Source organism: Corapipo altera, unplaced genomic scaffold (genome assembly GCF_003945725.1).
Source record: "Corapipo altera isolate COAL_440 unplaced genomic scaffold, ASM394572v1 50, whole genome shotgun sequence".
Classification (NCBI taxonomy): Eukaryota; Metazoa; Chordata; class Aves; order Passeriformes; family Pipridae; genus Corapipo; species Corapipo altera.
In genome coordinates, this window is record NW_020884889.1 from 8,800,795 (window position 1) to 8,824,427 (window position 23,633).

At 42.3% G+C, this 23,633-nt stretch overlaps 1 protein-coding gene across 3 annotated transcripts in view; it reads left to right on the forward strand.

Moving 5' to 3' along the window:
• The window catches only part of HOMER2 (homer scaffold protein 2), a 58,118-nt gene that overhangs the window by 11,148 nt on the left and 23,337 nt on the right, over nucleotides 1-23,633 (forward strand). For all 3 annotated transcript variants that reach the window (XM_027644425.1, XM_027644427.1, XM_027644428.1), the window contains exon 2: nucleotides 13,233-13,389. In XM_027644425.1, coding sequence (XP_027500226.1) covers nucleotides 13,233-13,389 — 157 coding nt within the window. The remainder of the gene's footprint in view (nucleotides 1-13,232; nucleotides 13,390-23,633) is intronic.

A 23,633-nucleotide genomic window follows, 5' to 3' on the forward strand; every position in this document is an offset into this window, starting at 1 on the left:
CTTTGTGCTGAAGGAGCACTGCAGAACTTAGCAATGGCTCACATAGTTGTCAGCGAGCAGGGTGAGCCTCTTGTCACCGTCCATCTGGTTTGATTTGTTTTACAGGGTTGCTGGGGTGTAGTTCTGTCCCCTCCCAGCTAATTCCTCTTTTGGGAGCAGACGTGGGGACAACTAAATGCATATAGTGCATGTATAGTCATGGTTTGAGTTGGAAGGGACTTTGAAGATCATCTAGTTCCAACTTTGTCATGGGCAGGGACACCGTCCACTAGATCAGGTTGCTCAAAGCCCCATCCAACCTGGCCTTGAACACTTCCAGGGATGGGGCAGCCACAGTCTCTCTAGGTAACCTGTTCACTGCCTCATCACCATCACAGGAAAGAATTTCTTCCTATTATCTAATCTAAAGCTGCCTCTTTCAGCATTTAGTCATTAATCCTTGTTCTGTCACTAGGTGTCCGTGTAAAAAGTTGCTCTGCAGCTCTCTTGTAGTCTCGTTAGGTACTGGAAGGCAGAAAATCCCAACTCTTTTAGCCTGTCTCCATATGAGAGGTGCTCCAGCCCACTGATCATCTTCGTAGCCTCCTCTGGACTCATTCCAACAGCTCCACATCCTGCCTCTTTTGGGGCCCCAGACCAGGATGCAATACTCCAGGTGGGATCTCACAAGAGCAGAGTAGAGGGGGAGAATCATCTCCCTTGACCTCTTGGTCACACTTCTTGGGATGCAGCCCAGGATACGACTGGCTTTTGGGGTGCACATTGCTTGGTCAGTCCTAGTCCAGAGACCCTGTGTTCAGTTCCTCCAGTGTATTTCCGTTTTCTTTTCAACCAGAGAGAAGAAAAGGAATGAGAAAAAAATATCAGGAAAAGAGAGTGTTTGTATCAGTGCTGCCAGCTGACAGGGCAGCCGGCGTATCAAGCAGCAGATAGTGGCAACTAAATAAGGGCAAGGCAGAAGAGCTAAAATGAGTCCTACAGTCCCCTGGCGCTCACACAGGCTCTGAGCTCCAGCTGAGGACCCAGCACACAGCCAGTTTCATCAATAACTGCGATACCCGCAGGCCCTGGAGCCTGCGTGGAACGGGAATCCTGGGAGAGAGCCCAGCCCCAGCGTGCCAGCCCATCCAAGCCCATTGTTTTTATCCCAGTTCATGGAAAAATTATTTCAGATCATCTCATCATTTCAAACATTTTGGTAAGTGTTAATATACTTTCAGCTCAGTGGAAATAATCACCATATGGCTGTAAGATTTGCCATCTGTCCAGAGATGCTGGAATACAATTAGTCCATGTAGTCCATTTATCAATCTATAAGTGACAATATTCACAGTCCTGGCAACTTCGGCTGCTGACAGAATCAGCACTTGCATAGGGCCTACCTGTCTGCCCTTATTACATCAATATATAAATGAGATGGAAAAATTCCCATCATTCAGCTGTGTCCTTCACCCTTGACACAAAGAAAAAAGTCTATATTGGTGTAAATGAGACTGAGGAGATGGTATGCCTTAATTTTTGTAGCACTAATTGGATTTCTTTATGTCTGACAGACCTTAATTTGATAAGGAAAAGACAGATTTACTTGCAGTTGTTCAATCAAGAGATACCAGCAGGACAGAGTGTGTCACAGGGGAAAAAAATACTGTGTCCTCTCCTGTTGTATTCATTTCCAAGGCACAAAAAGCTAAATATTACAAACACAAGGAATGTCATCATTTGCATCATACAGGTAAGAATTTATTTTCAAGGTTTCTTGTTTGACATCAGAAAAGCAAGAAGTTGGCTTTTCAGAAGAATGAATAATTTTTTTTAAGAAAAGGTCAAGGCCTTTTCATTTTAAAGCTCCTAATGATCTAACAGTATAAAGTTCTGACTTTTGACTACTCCTGCCAATCTCGCCCCGGCAGGCATGGCCCCTCAGAACTACCATATCCTTGAAACTGGAGTTAGATTTGGAATATCCAGAAAATAACTTGAACTTTTTATTAGGTTTTATTTATTACCCAAACTCATCTTGCATAATAAGTTTATAATAGGAATGTGTGCTACGTCTTGTTTATTCTACAAATTTTCAGCCAGCCCACACTAGTTTTTGAGATTCTGCTGACAGGAGAATGTAATTTTTTTTGGCATATTTGCATTATAACACGTAGTTATGGAACCTGCATAGCATGAAAAGTGGTGATACTTGAAATTAAATCCTTCCATAGCCCTCACCTCATATAACCTGTACCTCATGTAACACTCAAAGTTGGAGGCATTGACATGCAGAAATCAGAAGTGCCAAGGGAGCAGGACTGCAGGGATCAGAAATAGTTGGCTATTGAGGTTCAGGAACTTCTGGGATGAGTTTCTCCCAATATTGCCTGCAAATATGCACAGTTTGCAGTGTTAGCAAGTTGTAGGGGTTTGGGTTTGTGGGTTTTGTGGCAAGGGAAGTGGTGTTTGTTTTGTAGATACTGTGTTTCTCATGAATAACCTGTTGGTTATGCTTTTCAAATTAGTAGTTTTTCTCTCTGAAACTCAGGAGATTACCACAGTATCGTTGCTTTTGTGCTAGGGCTGCTGACAGCTTTTTATACCAACAAATAATGTACATATCTGAGATCTGTACTGTAAATCTGATGGTAACAGATGGTGTTATATTTTTAAAGATCAAAGTGAATAATGTTAGCTTCTAAATGTTTGAAATTTCCTTTGTGGTTTTAACTGGAAGCAGAAGAAATGTGTCATTCCGTTATTTTACTGGCTGCTAGGAGATACATGAGTTTCAAAAACTGCGTCCCCCAGTTCCAGAGAGAGGTGCTGCCTGCATGTTAGCAGCAACCAACACACTCTGGTTTTTGATTCTGTTAGTCTATTAAAATCACCAGAAAATTGAAATCTGCTTCTTTTCAGACAGTCTAATTTAAACTGCATTGAGTGGGGAGTGAGGCTGGCTGTAGCCATGCTTGTGTCCAGCACCTTGCCCTTGCCTGACTGCAGCTGTGGGGTTCCTGGCTGTGAGCACAAGGGCTGTGCTTGCACTGAACCTCTCTTTGCTGTTTTTAATACACTATCTTTGGTGCTCTTGACTACCTTTGGTGATTTTTGTCTTCTAGACGACTTGCTCTGGTAGCATCAAATCAATTTAAACATGGCAGTGCTGTTGCTGTTGCCAGCCTGGTGCTGTTCTCAGCGCAGGCAAGTTGATACACGCATTGAAAACCCCACGTGGGCATTGGATTGCATTTTTCTAATCTCTTACAGAGCAAATTGCTTATCCTTTAATTGCTTTTACTTTTTACATTCTTAAGTTTCATTAAAGACATGCAGCCTTGTATTAAGCCATCTGTTTGCACCCCTTTTCTTGAAGACTTAGAAAGCACTCAGCCCTGAGTGTGTTATTAGCCCAGGTGCTCTGGTGGCAGCATGTCCCAGCACAGGGCACTTGCCCTGCCCTGCCTGTGCTCCAGCACGTGCTGGTGGCCATTGGGACCAGCAAAGCCCTATCGTTTGCTTCTGACATTATGGCTGGTAGAATTCCTTATTTGATCCTTCAGGCAGTAGATCAAAAAGAGTTATACAACTTGTTCTTTAAACTGAACTGATTGGCTTTTTTTTTTTTTTTTCCCTAGTGTAAGTGGAAGAAAAGCCTCAGGGGAGAGCATTTGAATAGGGCTTGGGAAAGCATATCGATAATTACATGCATGGATTAGTGCACAAAAGTATTCCCCTCCGAGGATCTGCTTAGTGCTGTGGCGTTTGAAATAATGGAGTCTTTAATCATATTATTTTGCAATAGTGAGGCTTTGATTATGCCACTGATTGAAATCAAGTTTTCAGATTGCTTTGTGCAAAGATAACCTCATCAGCCATGCAAATTCCTATAGCATGGGGGCTGCGGGAGAAAAAGTCCCAAACATAAAGATGCTGCCCTGGTGGTGTCAGTGGGTTTTACATGGACAAACACATTGTGTTTTACTTCAGCCTTCTGTTTGCAGATACCTGTGCTTTGGTCATATATCTTCTGACATTTAGCCTCTTCATTTCGTGAATAAACACCAAATAGCATGTACAGCCTCAAAGTACCCCAAGCCTTCTGCCATGCAGAAGTGCGAAGAGTTAAAAGTAGCAATAAAAGACTCCACTAGCATGTTAAAGGAATTTTCTACTGGTTTACAAATGCAAAATAAATTATTCTCTTTCTTTGAAAGTGTGTTTGCATTATTTCTCTTCTTTGATTATTTCTCTCCAGTGCCAACTGTAGATGTGTCTGATGTCTGACAAGGGGTGAGGAAGCCCGGGAGTGACTGGGGCTGCTGGCACCTCATTTCCCTGGCAAGGCCAGTGCTGGGGGGTCCTGGGCATTGCTGGTGGGATGGGTGAGGGCTCTCAGGAGTACTACCTCTTTTTGTATTCTGCTTGAGGAGCTTGGTGCAGTTCAGGTCTGTGCACTGGCTTCTTATTTCTCCTTTGTAAAACAAACCAGGCAGCCCGCATAGTGTTTCATCTGTGCAGGAGAAGACTGATGGTGGCACAGGGCTGCAGAGCTGTGGTTTTGTCCAGTTTCTGTGGGGTTTCTGTGACAGCAGTGGAGGCTGATGTGTGCCTTGTGGGGGTGAGCTGAGTATTAACTGCACATGGGGAACCCCTGGGCTGGTTCAGCCCTGTACATCCCACCACAATGAGCTTCTGTGGGGTCCCTCCTGCTCCAGCTGCCTTTGTGCTGTAACAGAGCTCCCTGAAAGCTTTCCAGAGCAGCCCTGAACATGTAAAATACAAGACCAGTGTGTGCTGGTGCTTCATCCTTCCCAGTGCCAGCTACATGGGGTAGATTTTGGTCTGTGTATGCGGGTCTGTGATCCAGAGCTGGGAATCAGTGACATCCCCTTGTGCCCTGAGGTGGGAACTACAGACAAAGCACTGGGGGAGAATGTGCTTCTGTTCCTACAGGCCTGTGCTCTCCAGTCCAGGATTTACACTTTCAATTTACAATGGCATTTCTCACTGAAATATTACAACACAAACATTGTGCCACATAGGAGGCTGTGCTAAAAGCATTAACTCCACTGAAGCTGGAGTGAACACAGAGGAGGTGATTTTTAACCAAGCAAGAAAAATAGGATGACTCTGGGGGGCTGTTCATGTGCTGATCCAGACTCTTTTGTCACAAGGGTAGGAGAGGTGCTGGGTGTAAACAGAGTACAAGTATTTTTTCCAAAATACGGAGTTTGAATTTATGCCTGTGCAAATAGGAGGCAGTGTAGACGTTACTGAGGGTGCAGATTTGTGGATCCTTTTTCAGTGCCTTGTCGTGAAAAATCTCGAAATGGTCAGAGTTACACAACCAGTTTCGTACCCATGTGTCTCAACTTCTTTTTTTTCCAATAAATAACCTTACCTATGGAGGATTAGTTCAGGGTCCTGTCACTTGCATATAGTTGTTTATTCACAGTGTTTTGAAAGGTTAATAGACCTCTGGAGATAGCCCCAAAATAAAGTGTGAGCTTTCTCACTGCCTGAGTTAAGCCTTTTAATTTGTATATTGACTTCATAAAGGCGTAGGGGTATTGTGAGACCTCACAGATGTTACAATGATTTTCACGCTGAGAGCTTTTGTCCTCAAGATTTATTCTTTTGGATTTACTTAGCTGCAAATCAAAAATTAGTTTAATTAATGTCTGTGCTTTTAACAGACAATTCCTCTTTAGCTAGCTAGTTGTATTCTGATTTTTTTCTGTCTAAGTAACTGGCACTATTATGTTTCCTACAAATGCAAGAAGCACTTTTGCTCATTATATTCTGTTGAAATAATAATGCTTATAAGTGAAGAGAGCTAAAAAGATGGATTTTTATCATGAATTTCATATATTTTTGCAGGTGAGTTGATATCAAATCTAGTAACAAGTGGGCACCAGAGAATCATGACTGGATATTTGAATGAGTTGCATGACCTTGCCCTTGATTAACACTGCTGCCAGATTCAGCACTTCAAACTCATTGTGAGGAGAGTGGTCTGCCTACAAAATAGGCATTTCAGCAGCTGAAAGACTGGAAAGAAGGACTTGGAGTAAATTCTATTTTAAAAATAGCTGTTTCTCTTCCTTGTTTTCCCTCTTTTTAGGAGCAGTGTAATTTCTGTCCTAGTAGTCTGGGTTTTCCAGAAGGCATTCCCTGTCCCTTCTGTGCACCCCCAATTCCACCCTGCGGCAGGGAATGCCACCTGGGAGGACAGGGCTTGGCTGGCGAGTACCAACAAAGGCACTTTCAAGAGTGCCTGCATGTTTTTTTCACAGAGAGAATAAAGAAGAGCAAAACCTGGGAGCAGCTGTCCCCTGCTAGCCCAGCCCATCTCTCTGGGCCAGTTTTCCCATCCCTGTGTACAATTGATAGCAAAGCCTCCCTCTTTTCTCTTCCCTGTATTGCTCAGGGTTGTGTCTCCATTCTTACAAGTAATTTTTACCATGGAAATACCTGTGTGAGGAGGAAGGACTGTTTGCACTGCAGGACCAACAGGAGCTGGAGGCGGGTGGTTTGTAGGGCTGGCATCCCATCCCACCCTCTTCCACAATGTGGAAGAGCAGCTCTTAAAACCACTGATAGTTCCTCTCTGCTATGAAGACTATTAATTCTTATAATCCTTTCTTTTGTTCAGTGGTGAATATTGATTTAGCCTTTTAAATTCAGGTAGTCAAAAACTTCCCTGGGTAGATGTGGTACAAAACTGCCCTGCAATGATAGTGATAGCTAAGCTACAGAGAGAAAATGAGGTGATTTAATTTTATTTCCAGGCTTGCTAGTGTCTCTGTTATCCTGGGATGCCATCTCGCTCTCCCTGGCTGTTTCTTCAGGTGAATGGAGCCATTACCCACCTGCTCACCTCATGCTGAGTTTTGCACCCTTGCAAGTTGAAACAGGCTTATTTGCTTCTGCTAGTTGTGTGGGCTGGCAGCCGGCACCAGAACCTGCCTGTGGCAGCTGACGAGATCTGAGTGACCTGGATTAATTAGCATATGGCAATTTGGGAAGGGAGCAAAATGCCAGTTTGCTGCTATCACATCCAAAAAATGTGCAGGTTTAGTGTTCACCTCTTCCCAGCTCAGCCTGTGCTGAGTGGGCCCAACCTGCTGTCCTGGTCCCTGCCCCCAGCCATGATCTGGGCAGTGATGGACATGGAGGTGACAGTATCTCAAGGAGTGGGCTGAGACAGCTGAATTTGCTGTGTTGTGCTGAGTGTAAGGAGGATGCACTTGTCTTGACTGGAGCGTGTGCAGGTGAGAAGGGGTCTTCTGACTTCGTCCTCGGTCATCATTATGAAGCTAATTTTTGTGGTTTTCTTTCTTCTAAAAAGATTTTATCCAAGATGGCCTAAGTGTCCAACATGTAGAGGTAACAGGTTGGAGGATAATGGACTCTCATTTTTGCTTGGAGCAAAGATCAGTATTGTGCATAAACTGCAACCGCTGTGCTGATTGCGATATTGCAGTGTGTGACACCATGAACTGCAACTTCTGCCCACAGCAGTTATGCCTTCATCAGAGGAATACCTTTACTTGGATTTTGATGTTTTGGGGAGAGAGGTTGGTTGAAGTTTGGTCTTTTGAAGTTTGAGATGTGTTTGTATGAACTAGGGAGGAGAGTTATGGGTAGATGAAACAGTATTTTCACAGGTAATTCTTAGACATCATAACTTGCCTGAACTTTCATCGAGCTGAGTATTCCAAATAGGAGAAAAATCTCCATCCGTGAGCTCAGGGACCATCATGCAGCAGTAAAACCTAGAAAGGCAAGGCAGCAGCAGCCTGGCAGGGCAGCTGTGCACCCCGAGGGACCCTGGGGACCCCCAGCGCTGGCACTGCTGTGGCTGAAGGGGGACATTCAGTGACTTTTGGGGTCTTGGAGGAGTGATTGGAGAGCTTGCTGCTTTCGAGGGGCAGGATACAGTTACTCGGTTTTGTTAGGGACCAAAGGCATGAGTTTACCTCTCTGATATGTAGCTGTGCATGCATTTTGGAGAAGTCAGAGGCACTGGTAATGCTGGGTAGCTTTGGGAGCTGGCATAGTGCCTCTCCCACTGCCACACAGGAGTTGAGGGCAGCTAGTGTGAAAGCCCTGCCTGGGCAGGTGTGGTATGGGAAGAGCACTCTTCTTTTTAGCAACATTGCTTATTTTTGAATGATCACAAATAAATACAAATGGCATTCCAAACTACGATATGTGAAGATGTACATAGAGGATTTATTCTTTTATTGCACTGTCAGGCAGTAGTAGTGATATTCAATCCAAATAACTATTAACAACAAGTTTATCATGTTGTGTTTAGCAAATAAATTTTTTTGTATCACAACCAGTGATAAGGGGATATGTCACAAAGTAGGATTTTGCATTTGTATCTACTCTTCTTTCTTGAAAGATCTTCATTATCTAATACTTGTTACAGCAAATCACTGCAGATTGCTGGTGCTGTCAGGTAGTATAAAGCTCAGTGTGTGCACAATGCTGGTCTGTAGAAGGAAGCACCACGTTTGAAAATCTCTATGCTGATGCGCAGTTTGCAGCCATGTGCATCCTCCACCAAATGGCAGATATATGAGGATGTGTGCTTTAAAAAAATATTTTTATTTCAATTGATAAATTAGACAGCAAATGCAAGACTGTCTGCTCTTAGTGTTGGGAGAGCACAAAAAATCCTGTCCTGTAAAGTAGGAATCCTCATTGCAGAAATTTTAAGTGATCCGCTAATTAAAGGTTTAGCAAAATGTGCAAATAGTGGTTTTGCCTCTCGTGGAGTACCAGAGCTCCTGTCACAACTATATTTGGTCTTCCAGATCCTACAAAAATTAAAGGACCTGCTTTGTTCTATTTATTGTGCAGTCAGCGCATCCACCCGATGTGCACTGGACGCTTTGTGCATTTAAAAGTATTTGAGTGCTGATCCCGCAGGCACCCACGTGAGTCACTGTGTTGTATTTACTACCAGAAAGGGTTGCTCCAGTACAGAAGTGTTCACATCATCAGTGCCTGGTTCAGAGCTGGAGCTGGTTCCACGTGGCCCCGCGCGTGGCCGGGTCCAGGGTCCCGGCTCTCCCAGATGCCAGCTGCCTGCCCAGCCAGGGCTCTCCATGCTGCAGCTCCACCAGCCACCAGCATCCTACAGCCCTTAGGGTACTGGCTGCCAGTCAGCAGAGGCTCTTTACAGCTGAAGTGATTTAAATCACTGGTTGTGCTCATGATTCAAGTGATAAACAAGGAAATTTGAATTAAACACTTTGAACTTTTCCTCGGTGAGAGCTCATTCCCATTGATTAGGAAGAGTAATGTAGAACACATGGCTTGCAGCTAGTCACACACTTGTAAAATTTGGCGTGGTTATGTATTAACCAGACAGTGATACTGTATCTCTCACAGCTGTGCAGCAGTTAGTTAGCTTGAGAGTCTCGGTTTTCACTTTTTAAATTCTTCAGAAAAGGTTAACGACATTGATGGAGAATGGTTGTTTTTTACTTGACATTTGTCTCATATGACACAAGGACAGAAATTAAAGGTCGACTAAAATATGTAAACTGTTACTTGAAAATTGCGATTATATTTATGAAACATGCTTGCCATATTTAATAATAAAAAGCATTTTCTGTCTTAAATTACGTTACTAAACAAAGAACTATTAGGTGTAATTTTCTACTTTTCGTTTTCTACTTTTCGAGCAGCTTTACTCTAAACAGTGGATGTTACTGTCTAATTGATTTTTAAACAGTTGTTTGTTTTTTTTTTAAAGAGTATTTAATCAATCATTAACAACTTTGGTTAAAATTAATGAGATTTTAAACATTCATAAATTCTCTTTGCCTTCTGATGTGCGGGTCCACAGCCTAGCTGGCAGTGCTGCTGCTCCCTGCCTCCCCGGGGCAAACTGGCAGCCTCATGGAACGACCAGCTCACGGGGCTCAAACCACGCAGCATGTGCTGTAGGAGCTTCGAGTTAGCATTACTGCTGTTTTATCATAAAAGTTGATAAATCTCCGATAAAATGAAAATGAAAGGAACCCTGGGAAACAAAGTTGTTACTCTACCAGTAAAGTGCTTTCTTGAATGTCAAAAGCTGCGAGTTACACAGAATAATCCGTCTCAATTTGGAGCTCTGTAGGGCCCTGGTAAAGTGTTTTAAAAGTATCTAATTCAGCGTTTCATTTGAAAATTGAGTGCCACAGTTTTATAGTTGCCTGTGTGTGCCTCAGTGGTCAAAGTTTGGGATGTAGTGAAGGAGGATATTCCCCTCCCACATTAAAAGCTGTACCGCTGGAGTTTGTCAATGCTGTTGCCCTTCCCGACCCGCTGTGGTGTGTGGGAAGGTGTGGTGACAGCAGCTCCCAGTGCTGGCTCATGAGCCCTGGCAATGGGTTTGGGCTCCTTGGAGTAAGAGCTGAGCACAGACCTGCAGCAGGGCAGACACAGCCACAGAAATGCATCTTCTTCATTATTGTGAGGCAACACTGGGAAATCCAGGAGGCTATGTCCTGGGGCTGCTTCCTCTTCTCTAGGGGGTCAAAAATCAGTCCTGGGGCTTTGCTGCCTTGTAGAGCCACCTATGGCAGAAAGGTCAGAGGCAAGCAGAGCATCCAACTGGCCCTTCCAAATCTGAGTCTCAACAGAAGGTCAACAGTTCACTTACCTCAAATGAGTTAAAATGCTTAAGTTTACACATTGCATTTTCTTATTTTTAATAATGTACCAACTAGCAACTATCACTGTGAGTGTTACAGCTGCTGTTTGCACACAGAAAGACAAAATGCAGGGGGGGGATTTTCGTTGTTGTTTAATAATCATAAGATTTAGAAACATAGGTTTTGCCTTTACTTCTTAATAAAAGCCCCACGTGAAAGGATAGTTGGCTATCTCAAGCCCTGAGCTTCATTATCCGTTAATTTATCCACTTGGATACATGTATACAGCTCCCGTTGACAGCAGTAGCTGCTTCAAGACTCCTGAAGAAATGGAGATAGATGGTCGTGGTTTTTTTTCCCTCATTCTACTTTTATTATCTCCAGATTTAATTTATATGCTTACTGGTCCTGCAGCAAAGAGGCCAGGCACAGTTTTAACAGTGTTTTCTGGTATCATTAAGATGACATAACAGAGTTAAAGTTTTTTGTGGAATAGATTTGCATGGAGAAAACTTTGGAAAGTTTAAACTGTGATATTTAGGTCATATTACTGTAGCAAAGCCAATTTTTAGTAGAATTAACTAAAAATATAGAACCGAGTAAAAGGCAAAATAAATTCAAAATCATCCTTCACTTGGGGAAAGTACGTATTTTTAAGATTAAGCAGCTTGTGAGAAACTTCCCCACCCTGCATTCATTATTGCAGACAAACTCCGTGACCCTCGTGGGCGTTACAGTGCTAATCCAGTGTAATGCATGTTGGAAATACTTTTAAATGGAGACCTGCCCTTTCTTTCCTCCCAGCTGAGGATGGCATCGATATTAGCCTGTGAAATGAGAACTGGGTTCAGTGAGTTACTGATAAGGAAGAACTGAAGCAAATGCTACTCTTTGACAGCTGTAACATGACAGTCCCATTCTAATTTCAGTGTATTTCAAGTAAGTATTTTACATGGTTCAGCACAGCTGTCCATCCAGAAATGGAAAAATGTAGAACTCTGCATAAGTCTTGCAAGGAGAAAACCACTGTTTCATTTTCTCCCTCTTGAGGCCTTGCTGGGATTTACTAGTTCACTCCATCACTCCACTGAGCTAATTCTACTCTTAAATCACTTTATCTGTTTGATATTTGCAAATTTTCTCCCCTCGATTTTAATTTGACTGCAATGATTAAGATCACGTGTGAGGGTTTATATGATTGCTGCATACGGTATCTGAAGTTGTTGTGTTCAAAAAATGCACAGGTGGCTATACAAGGAGCTGAAGATTATAGAAATCTTAATAAAAACATAGTTCCAAAACTATGGGACTGAGAATAATAGAAGATAATTATTTCTATGAGCAAGAAAGAGTAACATGAGAACAAGAGATCTTTCTGGCCTTTTGCCTACGTCTTTTCATTTGCTTTGTGCAAAATTCACCCTGGCAGCCTTTTCAGTTTCCATGTGGTCAACATTCTAGGTGGTAACTCTTGTAGTACAATAGTTTTTGAATCCTGTCATAATTCTGTCAAGTGTACCTATTCATGATATGATATTTTGTATGGGATAAGAATATACTGAGCAGTACGCTTAATACAGAACATTATATACTGCAGCTTTTAGGAACCAAAAGCATAAAAATGTATATAAAAGCACAGCAGAGCTTGATTTGCAGTTCACTTCTACTGCTAAACTTGGATTAAAGGTCTAGTTGGAAGTGAATTTAGTTTTATGGCATTTAAATAAGTCTTAATTCTGATCTTTAGCCTGGATGACTTTTTGTGTATCACATTTGTTTCTTTTGGTCCTTTGTCTTCTCTGCTTTATATGTGATTTGCATTGTCACGTGTTGATGGTAAAACAAAACCTCTCCACTGTGTGCACAGTTTTCTTGATGAGAAAAACATCCAAGGAGAGCTGGTGCTTAGGAACGGGGTGTCAGGGGTGGTACATCATCCACTGAGAGCTGGACTAAAAGGCAATATATATATCAGCTCTGGGGTTTGGTTGTGTTTCTTTTTTCCCCTCGCTTCCCAGGATGATTGACTGGTTTGCATCTGATGAAATTTTCATGCACATCCGCAGAGCAGTGGGATCCTGAGGAGAGAGATTAATATTTCAGTAATTGTACCGTGCCTGTAGGTCACTGGGGTCCTTGGTGCATCCACAGAGGAGCCCTGGCTGTAGGTAGCAGTTAACAGGAATGTTGGTAGGAGGAAATCCAGCTGTGGGGGGGCTTGTTGCTTCTGGCAAAATATGTGGATGGGAAAAGAAAGAATGCATGTGAATGTCCTTTCCTGCAAATAAGTGTTTTGAGGAAGGGGTGGGTACTGAGTTAATTAATATAATGCAGGGAGAAAAAAGCTGATTGTTTCTCAGGCTATGGCAGTAACTTTAGGTGCTGAATGTCACTTAGTGATGCCAGGGAGAGGTACCCAAGGCTGGATCATGGCTTGGCAGAGTCACTGCTCTGTCTTTTCATTTGGGGGATTGCCAGGCACTCTCTGCCTTGTGCTTTCAACATGCCTGGTCAAGGCTGGGCTTCTGGAACATTTCATCTTCCGCAGACTCATGCATCCATTTCTCCTGTCCCTCCCTATTCCAGAGAACAGCCCATCTTCACCACCAGAGCCCATGTCTTCCAAATTGACCCCAGCACGAAGAAGAACTGGGTTCCTGCAAGCAAGCAGGCTGTAACTGTTTCCTACTTCTATGACAGCACGAGAAACAGCTATCGGATTATCAGTGTGGATGGAGCCAAGGTAGGAGGCTGGTGGTACCCCGGCGTGTTTGCTGTGTGGAGTGGGGTGTGACTGTCAGCCCTGGCTGGAGACAGACATAGAGGGGCTGCATTAAACACTTAAGTTCATAAATACTCAGTTTTTTGTATAATCCATTATGGAGACTTGCAGTGATAATTGGAAAAACATAGGGCACCTGAAAAGTGATTTTGCCCAACTTAAATGATTTTGTCTCTGACTGATTTGCGTTCATGACTGTAATGAGCCAAGAGCCTTAAGTGTCCAAATTGAGTCTGTGACAGTATCTAAAACAGCCATCTATATTGGGTAGATAAGGCTGAGGCCTTTTTGGTGAAAAAAATTTTCTTTTTAAAGGGAATGAGGAGACAGATAAACGCAGACTAGAGCTTTTAATGTAAATGCCAACTGCATATTCATTTTTGCCTGGTTGAACTATTCACAGGTTAGTACTTAATTTTATTTAGCTTTTGCACTGGGGTTCATCAGCCTTAGGTGACAAGTTTGACATGAAGACTCTGCCCCCACATTTTTTCTTATTTTGTTTTGCATTGCCAGAGAGTGTGCTGAAGTATTTCCTGTAAGAATCCCGGTCAGTTGGGTTGAGTAGGTTGCTCAGACAACTGTTTTTACTACATACTAGATTTATCCCTCTGATTAGGCCCTCCAAGGTCACTTGATGAGTGACCACTTTGCCCTAGCAGACCCCAGTCAGAGGTATAAGTGAAAACATTTTACTCGTGTACAAAAATCATTGGTCATTTCTGTCAAAGCACAAACCACAGGGCAACAAGATGAGTTCACAGCCTGTTTATCTGCATTCCTGTTTGGATGAGGGTGTTAAAATATCACTGTTCTGGGAGATAGAGATCACAGAAATCATCCCTTAATAAAGCTTTTCTATTTGTCATGCCTATTTCACATACTTGTTTTTCCAAACATCTCCTGTGCTATCTTTGGTTATATATTGGCTTATAAATCAGCCGTACTGCCTGCTTAAATTGATGGTAATGTCTCATTGACACCGGTACAGCATTAATACATCCCATCATTATGTTGTTTGTGCTGGTGTGCTCATTCCCAGAAATGCCAGTTCTCTGCCCCGGTTTGCAGAGGGCACACACAGCCCCTGCAACTTGCTAGGGAAAGCTGAGCCCCCCCCAAATTTGCTTATACCCCGTGGATGCCTCTGCTTGGCAGAAGCTGGTGATGGTGGTAGTGGGCTGGTGCCTTTACAAACCCAGGCGAGTGTGACTTCCAAGCCAAAACTGCTGTACTCGCAGCAGTGGGTTGCCTGATTTGTGGCTGTGCATGCACGCATTAAGAGCAATTAATGAAAACAAAGTAATTACTGTATGTGGCAGGCGAAGCTGCAGGGCAGCGTATGCCCACAGCCGGGGCTCCTACCCAGAGCTGTGACTGGAAAGTGTGTGCTGAGAATAAGGTGGGCATCTGGGCTTTGTTTTGTAATCTGTCCAGAAGTCATTCAGAAGGAACAGCCCCACCTCCCCACCCCCATTCTAGTATGTCCCAGAAGAAAGTGAGCGTTCCATGATTTGAATTCTCCCGTGGGGCCTCCCAAGCAGGAATCAATTGCTGGCCACATAAATTATTTCTCTTGTATTGAATCTTTGCTGATTAAGGAACAGGTTGAGAGGAGATGCTGCCTTCATACTCGCCTCTGGAGAGTCCCGTGACCCTGCATGTCCATTTTAAGAGTGCTAATTTGGGAAAAAATTGGTGACTATGCCCAAATAAGTTAAAAGTTGCATTTTTCCCCTCAACCAATTATTGTTTAGTGTTTTGACCTACTTTTCCAGGCAAAAATGAAACTGGGTAAAACTGTGAGGAAGAATATAGACAGCTTCAGATGATAGTGTCCTGCTTTCTGTACATTTCACTTATTAGAATGAAGTTTTCTGTGTGTTGGCAAATACCAGATGGATCAGCATCACAGCATCACTCCGGGCAAGAGTTATCTCTGTCTTAAGGACAAAAAAGCTGAAGCTCAAGTAGATGAAGGGACTTGGCCCTAGGAGGAAGGTGGTGATGAAGGACGTGTCTCTCCATCCTTGTCTGAACTGCAAAGGGGCTGTTCTAACAGTTTATTTGAGACAAACATTTGCAATGCACATTGGCTTGCAAAGAAATCTCAGTTAAATCCAACTTGTATGCAGCTATTGGATTAATTTGGTAGGTTTTTTACCTTACATTGATGCTATATAGTAACAATAAAATTTTTTTAAAGTGATGAAGACCACAGGGCACTTCACTTAAATATTGCTCATTACCTGGTTGCATAAGCTTTCTTTTATTTGTAGCATTCAGCATGTCACTCTGGGCAGCGTGTTGAGTTGCAGTGGAGCACAGGGCTGCTGGACCCCGTTAGTGCTGCTGTCGTGCAAAGCACAGGGCAGGCTGTGTAATGAAACCCTGATGAGTATTTCCTCCTGCTGCAGCACTGACCTGATGGGCTGTGATTCTGGCAGGAGTGGCTTCTCCAGGCAGCTTCTGCTGTCCTCAAAGGTCCAGAGCCTCTGCAGTCCCCTGTCCTTCAGCCCCATCCTCTCTTCTCCCAGCAGGCATAGCCTGTCCCTATTTCCTCCTTGCCCCTCATCCCCACACACCTGGGGTGCAGGAGGATGGGGAGGGGTGCTGCAGGGCAGGGGGGAGCAGCAGGATTTTGCAATGGGCTTAAAGAGGGGGATTAAGGGAACCGCTGAGTCCATGTGTTTAAAGGTATAAATATTGGGAGCTCATTTTGTGAGCCTGGCTGGCAGAAGGGCAGAGGAGCTGCTTGGCTCTGCTGCCCAGCACAATACAACACTGCCTTCACATCCTTACCACTTTGCCAAGTGGTGGGGAAGGACAGGAGGGCCTGGCTGGTACACGTGGAGGTGGTGAGGATGGACATTGCGGCAGAGAAAAATGGGATAGAAAGAGAGTAGGGTAAAGATAGGAAGCAGAGTGAAGTCAGGACAGCTTAACTCTTACCTTGCAGAGGGATGTGCGAGAGTCTTATGCTGAAAACCAAGAGTCACATATGGAGGGCAGCCAGGAGAGGGTGTACAAGGTTTCTTCCAAATCCTCTCAGCCCAATTACAAAAAAACCCCACTGAAATGCCTGGGGAATCAAGCACTGCACGGTGGAGACCCTAGATTCAAAACAGCTTGTACCACTTTAATTCCTCATGTTTGCAAAGCTAGAAGAGAACAGCTATTATAATTCCTGTGTCTTTGACAGAAAAACAGATGCTGTGGACAGTATCTTACACTTTAGAGCAAAAGATTTCACAGGTACTATAAAAGAATGCACTGAATGATCTTAACCGAGATACCATGACCAAACAAGGGAATAGATTAGTATATCCTTTAATTACATAGTAATTGACCTGTATGTTGTCAAGAGAGTAATTTCATCATGACGTTTTAAGAGGTTTCTAGCCAGAGGCTAACTGTGGGATAATGAATGGTGGAGGAAATGATACAGTAAAATGCAAGGGCATACACTGATTCAGAGTTAATGATGCAGCCAAAAGACTTCACCATGTGAAAGTGTTCAGTGTTGTGGGCAAAAGTCAACCCTGTTGAAAAATGACAAAATACATGGATGGTGCAGGGAGAACGTGAACTCGTAAGTGCCCAACTGCTGTGCAGTGTGTGGGGAAAGCCACACACAGGGCTCCTCATTAAAAGTGACCTACATTGATCTGTCTTTTTGAGGTGAAAAGAAAGTTTGATAAGGTATAAAAATTATGCAGACTAATAGCCTCTATCATCTTCAGGAATAATGCATGGTAGCGCCCAGGTTGGTGGGTTTATTTATTTTTTATAAACTGGAAATATGTGTTATCCAAACAGTATAGAGAAGGGGGAAAGGCATTTCAGATGGAGATATAATCCCTCAGGAACAATCTTCTGCCCTCATTTTCAAATGTTCATATGTTGTATTTCTACAGAACTTGTGATTGCAATGTCATTTTTCTCTTTTGAGAAATGAGTTGTTAACAAGGAACATAAAGCTAGCTTAAAAATAAATAGCCAGCAATAAAGCGTATAGTGAGACATACTGAGTTGGCAGCAGCAAAGTGACGCAGCAAGAGTCATCTCAGATGCCAGCCCTAAGTTGTCTCTGAGAGATGCTTAAACAGATGACTAGAAAAAATTAAAATCAGGGTTTAAAAGATGACTAGATTGCAAGAGTAATTGTGGTAAATACATGATACAGGAATAAAGACTGTGTTTAAGGGAAAAAACCCCCCAGCCATCTGACACTCATTCCCAGTTACTAGATCATTTAAGAATTTATTACCTGACAATTACCTTGAATATTGGAGAGCAGCAGCTAAGTTGGGCATAAGTGTGTGAAAGTACTGAAGGGAGAACCAGAAAAATTGCTGTGCTGGGAAAGCAAAATCAGTGGATCTATTTCTGAAGTAAATTGCAATTACTGAGAACAAGAATATGGGCCAAATTTTGCCAATCAGTATTCACATAATTCTCCCCAAAGCAAATACAGGGCATTGTAGGGTGTGATGAAGCTGTTTGATTTAATGGTATATATGCAGCAGACAGTGTGATTTCCAGAGCACAATGAAGCTGGCAGGGACAGAGCCCCAGCAGCCTGTGGCAGCACATATTTAGTGAGGTAAGAAGGGGTGATATGTAAGTCTGCTAATATTTGATGTATTTTTGGCTTTGTCAGTTCCTGTACTGGTCCTAATTGCTACCTAATTGAATAGCTGCCCACCTCTTTCTGACCACGCTTTCCATGTTGTCACGACTGGAGGCACAGAGAGGAAATTCAGAATCCTTCCAGTGATGTGTTCAGACACTCAAAACAGATCATTTTCTTTGCCCACGGAAAAGAAATTATTTTAAGGCATAGCTGTTAAAAATATCCTAGAGTATTTTGCCAAAAGGTGACTCTTAGATTTGAGAATCTTTTCTTTCACAGGAAAACAATTGCAGGGTATGGTAGCACAGATGAAATTCCTTTATCTTGTTAGTTCTTTTTGTTCTTTTTTTTTATTTCTTTGACGTAAATTCAGCCACTAAACCAATAGCAACTCTTTCTCAGGAAAAGCCTACTAGGTAATTTACATATTACAAAATTTTTGCCACTGAATTATAAAAGGTTTCTGGCAGCATGTACCTCACCAGGGGTCTGCGTTGGTGTGCAGCATTTAACTGCCTCCAGGACCTCGTGGATCTGATTTGTGATAACATGTAGCAGAAACAATCAAAACATCACCTTCTCACCTGGCATTCAGAGTTATCAGTGTGTGTTCATTTGACCCTATACCTGATGAATTATGTGATGTAGAGTGCTCTTTAAATGCCCACATTTTTTTAAATGCCAAAGTTTTTTAACTACCTAATTTTTCAAGTTTAATAGTTCTGTAGTGAAACTACAGAGGATGTTTTACAGCCTTGGATAGTCAAAGGTAAAGGAACATAAAAGTACATGATAAGTGACCTTACAAAGTGGTGTGTTGCCTTTTCTTTTAATGTGTATGGAAAAATCCTGAATTAAATGCTGTGATTTGGAAAGATGTGGGCGAACGTATTTGTGTGTCTTGTCAAAGGAATGGAGATTCTTTGATTTCTAGTTTTGCCTGCCCTAGTTTTATATTTATGGCCGTTGCTTGTCACATTGCTGTGTGCTGTATCCCAGAAGAGTGTGGTGCTGCTGGGGTCCCAGCCAGCTGCCCTATACCTGCTGAAATGCTAAGAGGCCCCACTTCTTGCCCTGAAGATTTTTTTGCTGACAGCAGCACTGGCAGGACTATGATTTCCAGAGAATCCTTGCTAGTAAAATCTGATTAAATTAGCAGAAAATACTTTTTGTTCCATTTTCTCAAAGCTTTTTTTTCACCACCGGGTAACTGAGATGGGTATTTCTTTTTCTCCAAAACTTCTTCTACCTCACAGTTTCTTCCAGGCTGTGTGGGAAATCTCTTCTGGTGGTCCCAGAAAGTGTGCCAACCATAAAACCTGGATGGGGAGAAGTATGAACTCAATATAATTTATGTGTCTGACACTGAGAACCAACACGAAAGGGACCTTTCATCTAAGGGTAGCATGTGACACTTCGATGACCTTTCATCCAAAGGCAGCATGTGACACTGTGCCCAGGAGACACATCCAGCTTGAGGGTGACACTGCATTGGGGTAAACCAGTGCAAAAGTGTCCAGGCTTTGACCTCTGGAGGTCTGATTTCGCTGATGCAGTATTTCTGCCTTCTTGTCCACACCTGTCCACAAAAGAAACCTTCATATGTCATAAGAAAATATTTCCAGTACTGATCTGGCTGATTACTGTAATACAGAAATATGAGCATATTTGATGGCCTTTATCTTCTCTTTGCCATAGTATGTAAGTATTTAATGAACTATTGGACCTAATTTCAGCGTGACTATTAGCACAAATGGAGCTAATTAACACCCCATATAAAAAGAACATCTTTTGAAATAGAAAAAATGGTTTAAAATACTATTTTAATGCATGATCCTGTCTTCCAGTGTACACTGTGTGTGTGCATGTTACAAGAAACATCTCATTGCTTTTACACTAGGGAGATGACTATTGAGTAAAAACATTAGTTGTGGTTTTGTGTTTTTATATATACATTATATAATCATAGAATTGTAAAATGTCCTGAGATAGAAAGGACCCACAAGAATCATCGATTCCAGCTCCTGGCTCTGCACAGGGCTACCTCAAATAGTTAATATAATATATAAGAATAGAATAGAATAGTACTTTACTGTTGAGACAGAGCAGCAATAATAAATACCAGTGTGTATATACTGTTAATCCATACTAGAGCCTTTATAATAATTTTGTGCCATTTAATCACTCTCATCAGGTGAGTTTTGGACTTTTCCTGGTTCAAATTTTCTAACCTGTGCTGGAGAATGATGCTCATCTGCTGAAGACATGTTCTAGTACAAACAGCGCTAAACCAAAGGATTTTATAAAAGATGCCTGAAAAGTCTCAAGCTGCTTTTTGGGGATCCCTTTTGGGCTTGTTATTGCTGTAACTAGTGAAACTAGATCAGACTGCTCTCTGAGAGGCAGCTGCTCCATTTGGTATGATGAGCAGATTGAGATCAGAACATCTGTCCTGGCCTGAGTCACAGCCCACCAGCCTAACCTAAGCTGGAACTGGTCTCTCACTGAGACAGTGAAGCAACTTGCAGTAAATAATTAATATTTTTAATGGCTGTTTTCTGATTTAATTTAAAGGTGTTAGTGTTGTGGTGATGCAACTTCCAGATTTTTTAGCATCAGTGATTCAGGGAGAATTGCCATCAGTGGTGGTGCTGGTGGCTCCCAGGCAGAGGCTGCTGCTCCAGGGCAAGCTGGGGTGCAGGTTGTGGTGCAGATGTAAGGCATGGGGTGTAAGGGTGTCTGCATGGGGTGATGTGTTGGGCACCTCAAAGGTGTGGGAAGTGTCCAAAATGTTATTCTCCAAGGGGGTCCTGTGCAGACATAAATTGTTCAGCCTGTGGAGTATCAGAGAGAAATGTCAGTGTTGGGGTTAGGGAAAGCTGAAGCAGGACTGATGCAGATAGAAATTGGAAATGGATGTTTTAACATGAGGATCAGTATCCTTTTGGAGTGAGCCCACTGAGGTGTGCACTGGATCCTTCTGCTGCATAGACCAGGACTTATTCTTCTCAAAGGCATCTTTGAAGTAAGAGTGAATGAAAGTAAGGAAAACAACAGTGCCTGATGACCTTAAAATATTTGTGGTGTTTGTATTAAGGGTTACTTGGCTTGATTAAAGTGACTTAGGCTTTGGTTTCTCTCTAGACCTTGAAATAACTTGAGAACATTTTCTTTGGAATTTGGTAATGAAGAAATACAGCATAAAGGAGAAGCAGAGCTGTCAGCCAAGGATGAGAATCCCCACTTGCATCATCCTTTATTTGCTCAAGGCCATATCAAGTATTCAGAAATTCGGGCTGAGGGGAGGTGCAGGATTTAATAACTGGGAGGATAGTACATTGCCTGGAGTTGTGTCTGCAGGAGATTGTCAACAGTTGCTAAGACAGGTTTGGATGGGTAGAGCTGGTAACATTGGGTGCACTTGTGTGAACAGGTCTTTTGAGTGTTCAGAGGATGAAAAAAAAGTGGTTAAGGCTTATCTGCAATGGGAATTTCAGAACTGCTGTATTGGCTCAGCTGGTACAGATGACCTGGCAATGGAAGGAAAAATTAAAAATGTTTGCACAAACAAGATGTAGGGTTCCAGGTGGAAAAAAGAGCTTGTCAAAAGCTGAGAAGGGGAGCAAAGTAAATTCCAGGAAATGTGGAGGGTCCCTTGAGATTGAATCAGCCAGAAATCATGATCACCTGCTGAGGATGTGTTTTGGTTTAGAAAAAATTAAAAGTCTAGAGCTGTAGAACTCGCTTAAATGTTTCTATATTAATCTCTTTCCAAGTTATTAACTTTGAAATGTGAAAAATCTTCTCTTCATTGCCTGGATTATTTCTGGAAATAAATCCTTCAGAAGCTGGTTGGTAAGCTTAGGAGAAAAGATAACAAAGTGCTGTCAACAGCTGTATCCTTGACAGAAGAGCAGAAGCACATCTGCCCCTGTCTGTTCCTATCTGGCTCATTTTTCTGCTTGTATGTGTGTTGTGTGTGTGTCACTGGCTCCAGAAAGATCACACACAACTGAATCCAGGAGATTGCATAAACCTTTTCAGAAACAAAATTTCTTACTCATTTAAAAGCAAAAATAAAAGTCTATACTAAGGATTTCTTGCTGTACCACTCACCAGCAAATAGGGAAACTTTGGTCTGGGGAGATTTTTTTCTTTTTAAAACCTCTCTGTAAAATTTCTCAGAAAAGCTCTGTCAGAGTGTTTCAGTAAGTAACTGCCCTACACAGAGTCATTTCTGATCACCAGACGTGAGTATGATGTGGCATCTGAACATTCCAGAGAGGTTAATGAAACCACGTGATGTTATTGAAAAGAAACCTGGACACCCTGTCATCTCCTAAAAATAACATACCTGTCCTTCTTATCCATTACCCCTGCCAAGGGACAGTTTTTCTGGATTTTGGAGAGGAAGTAAGCTATCCTATTGCTAACCACTCCCGAGGTGTGTAGGTTTCTGAAGAGTAGAGGAGTCTGTAATGATGCTGTGTGGTTGTGCCATTCCTGACCTCTGCAAAGGGACCTTCAGGCTTTACTGAAGCTCTTGCCACACAGCTTGAAGGATGCAGAAAATGATCAGTGCTTAAATTATTCACTTAGGGATGGGATTGTACTCTACAAAGACTATATGCTTTTATTAAATCTCCCAAAGCATGAATGTGATATGACTTTGGGAAGTTTTATAATTCTGTCTAATTATAGATAAAGCAACCTTCTTCGTCGCCCCAATTTTAATCACTAGGAAAAAATAGAGAGTCTCTACTGTATCCTTCTCCCTTTCTGTGATAAGTTAGGAACTTAGTTCTCATGTGAGAATAATCCACAAGCATCTTGGTTTATATATTTTTTAAATTGTTGCGTGAAATTCCTGGATAACAATTTGTTCTAGAGTGTTTGAAAATCCTTGCTGTAGATTTTCTTCATGAAACAGCTGCTGGTGCTTTGAATCGTGTGGGTGGGTGGATGTGTGTGCTGTGCCTAAAAGGAAAAAAAAGTTCTAGTCAGATGTCAAAGCAAAAATAGGAAATTTTAGAGATTTAGACTGGGTGGAGAAGGTGGGAAGCCAACTGTACAGAGATGTTAATTACCTTGAGAAGAAAAAGAGAGCAATGGAGTAGGTGTAGAGGTGTAGCAGGAGATTTACTTAATACAATTCGCATAATCATGAACCCACTTTCGTTGCATTTAGACGGGTTGTCAGAGAGAGCTTTAGAACAGAAATATTTTACCAGAGGAAAAACAATTATTAGTCTTTTTATTGGAGGGGAGGGCTATTTTTACATCTCTTTTCATGAAGAAGGACAAGACTTGTATGAGTTTTGTTTGATTTGTTGGCTTTTAGGGTTAAAAATGAACCTAATTTTTCACTGAATTTTTCTGGGAATGCAAGGTGATGCAGGATAAAAAAATCATTATTTCCAACACTAGAAATGGCTCTTTTCCTCATAAAACAAGAAGCAGCAGCATGTGAGAGACTTCATCCATAAAAGGAGAGCCTCCTCTCTGCAGAGAGAACTCAGGTTGGGAAGTAAATGTTGAGGTCTGCAGCAAGTCCTCTGTGGCTTGCAAG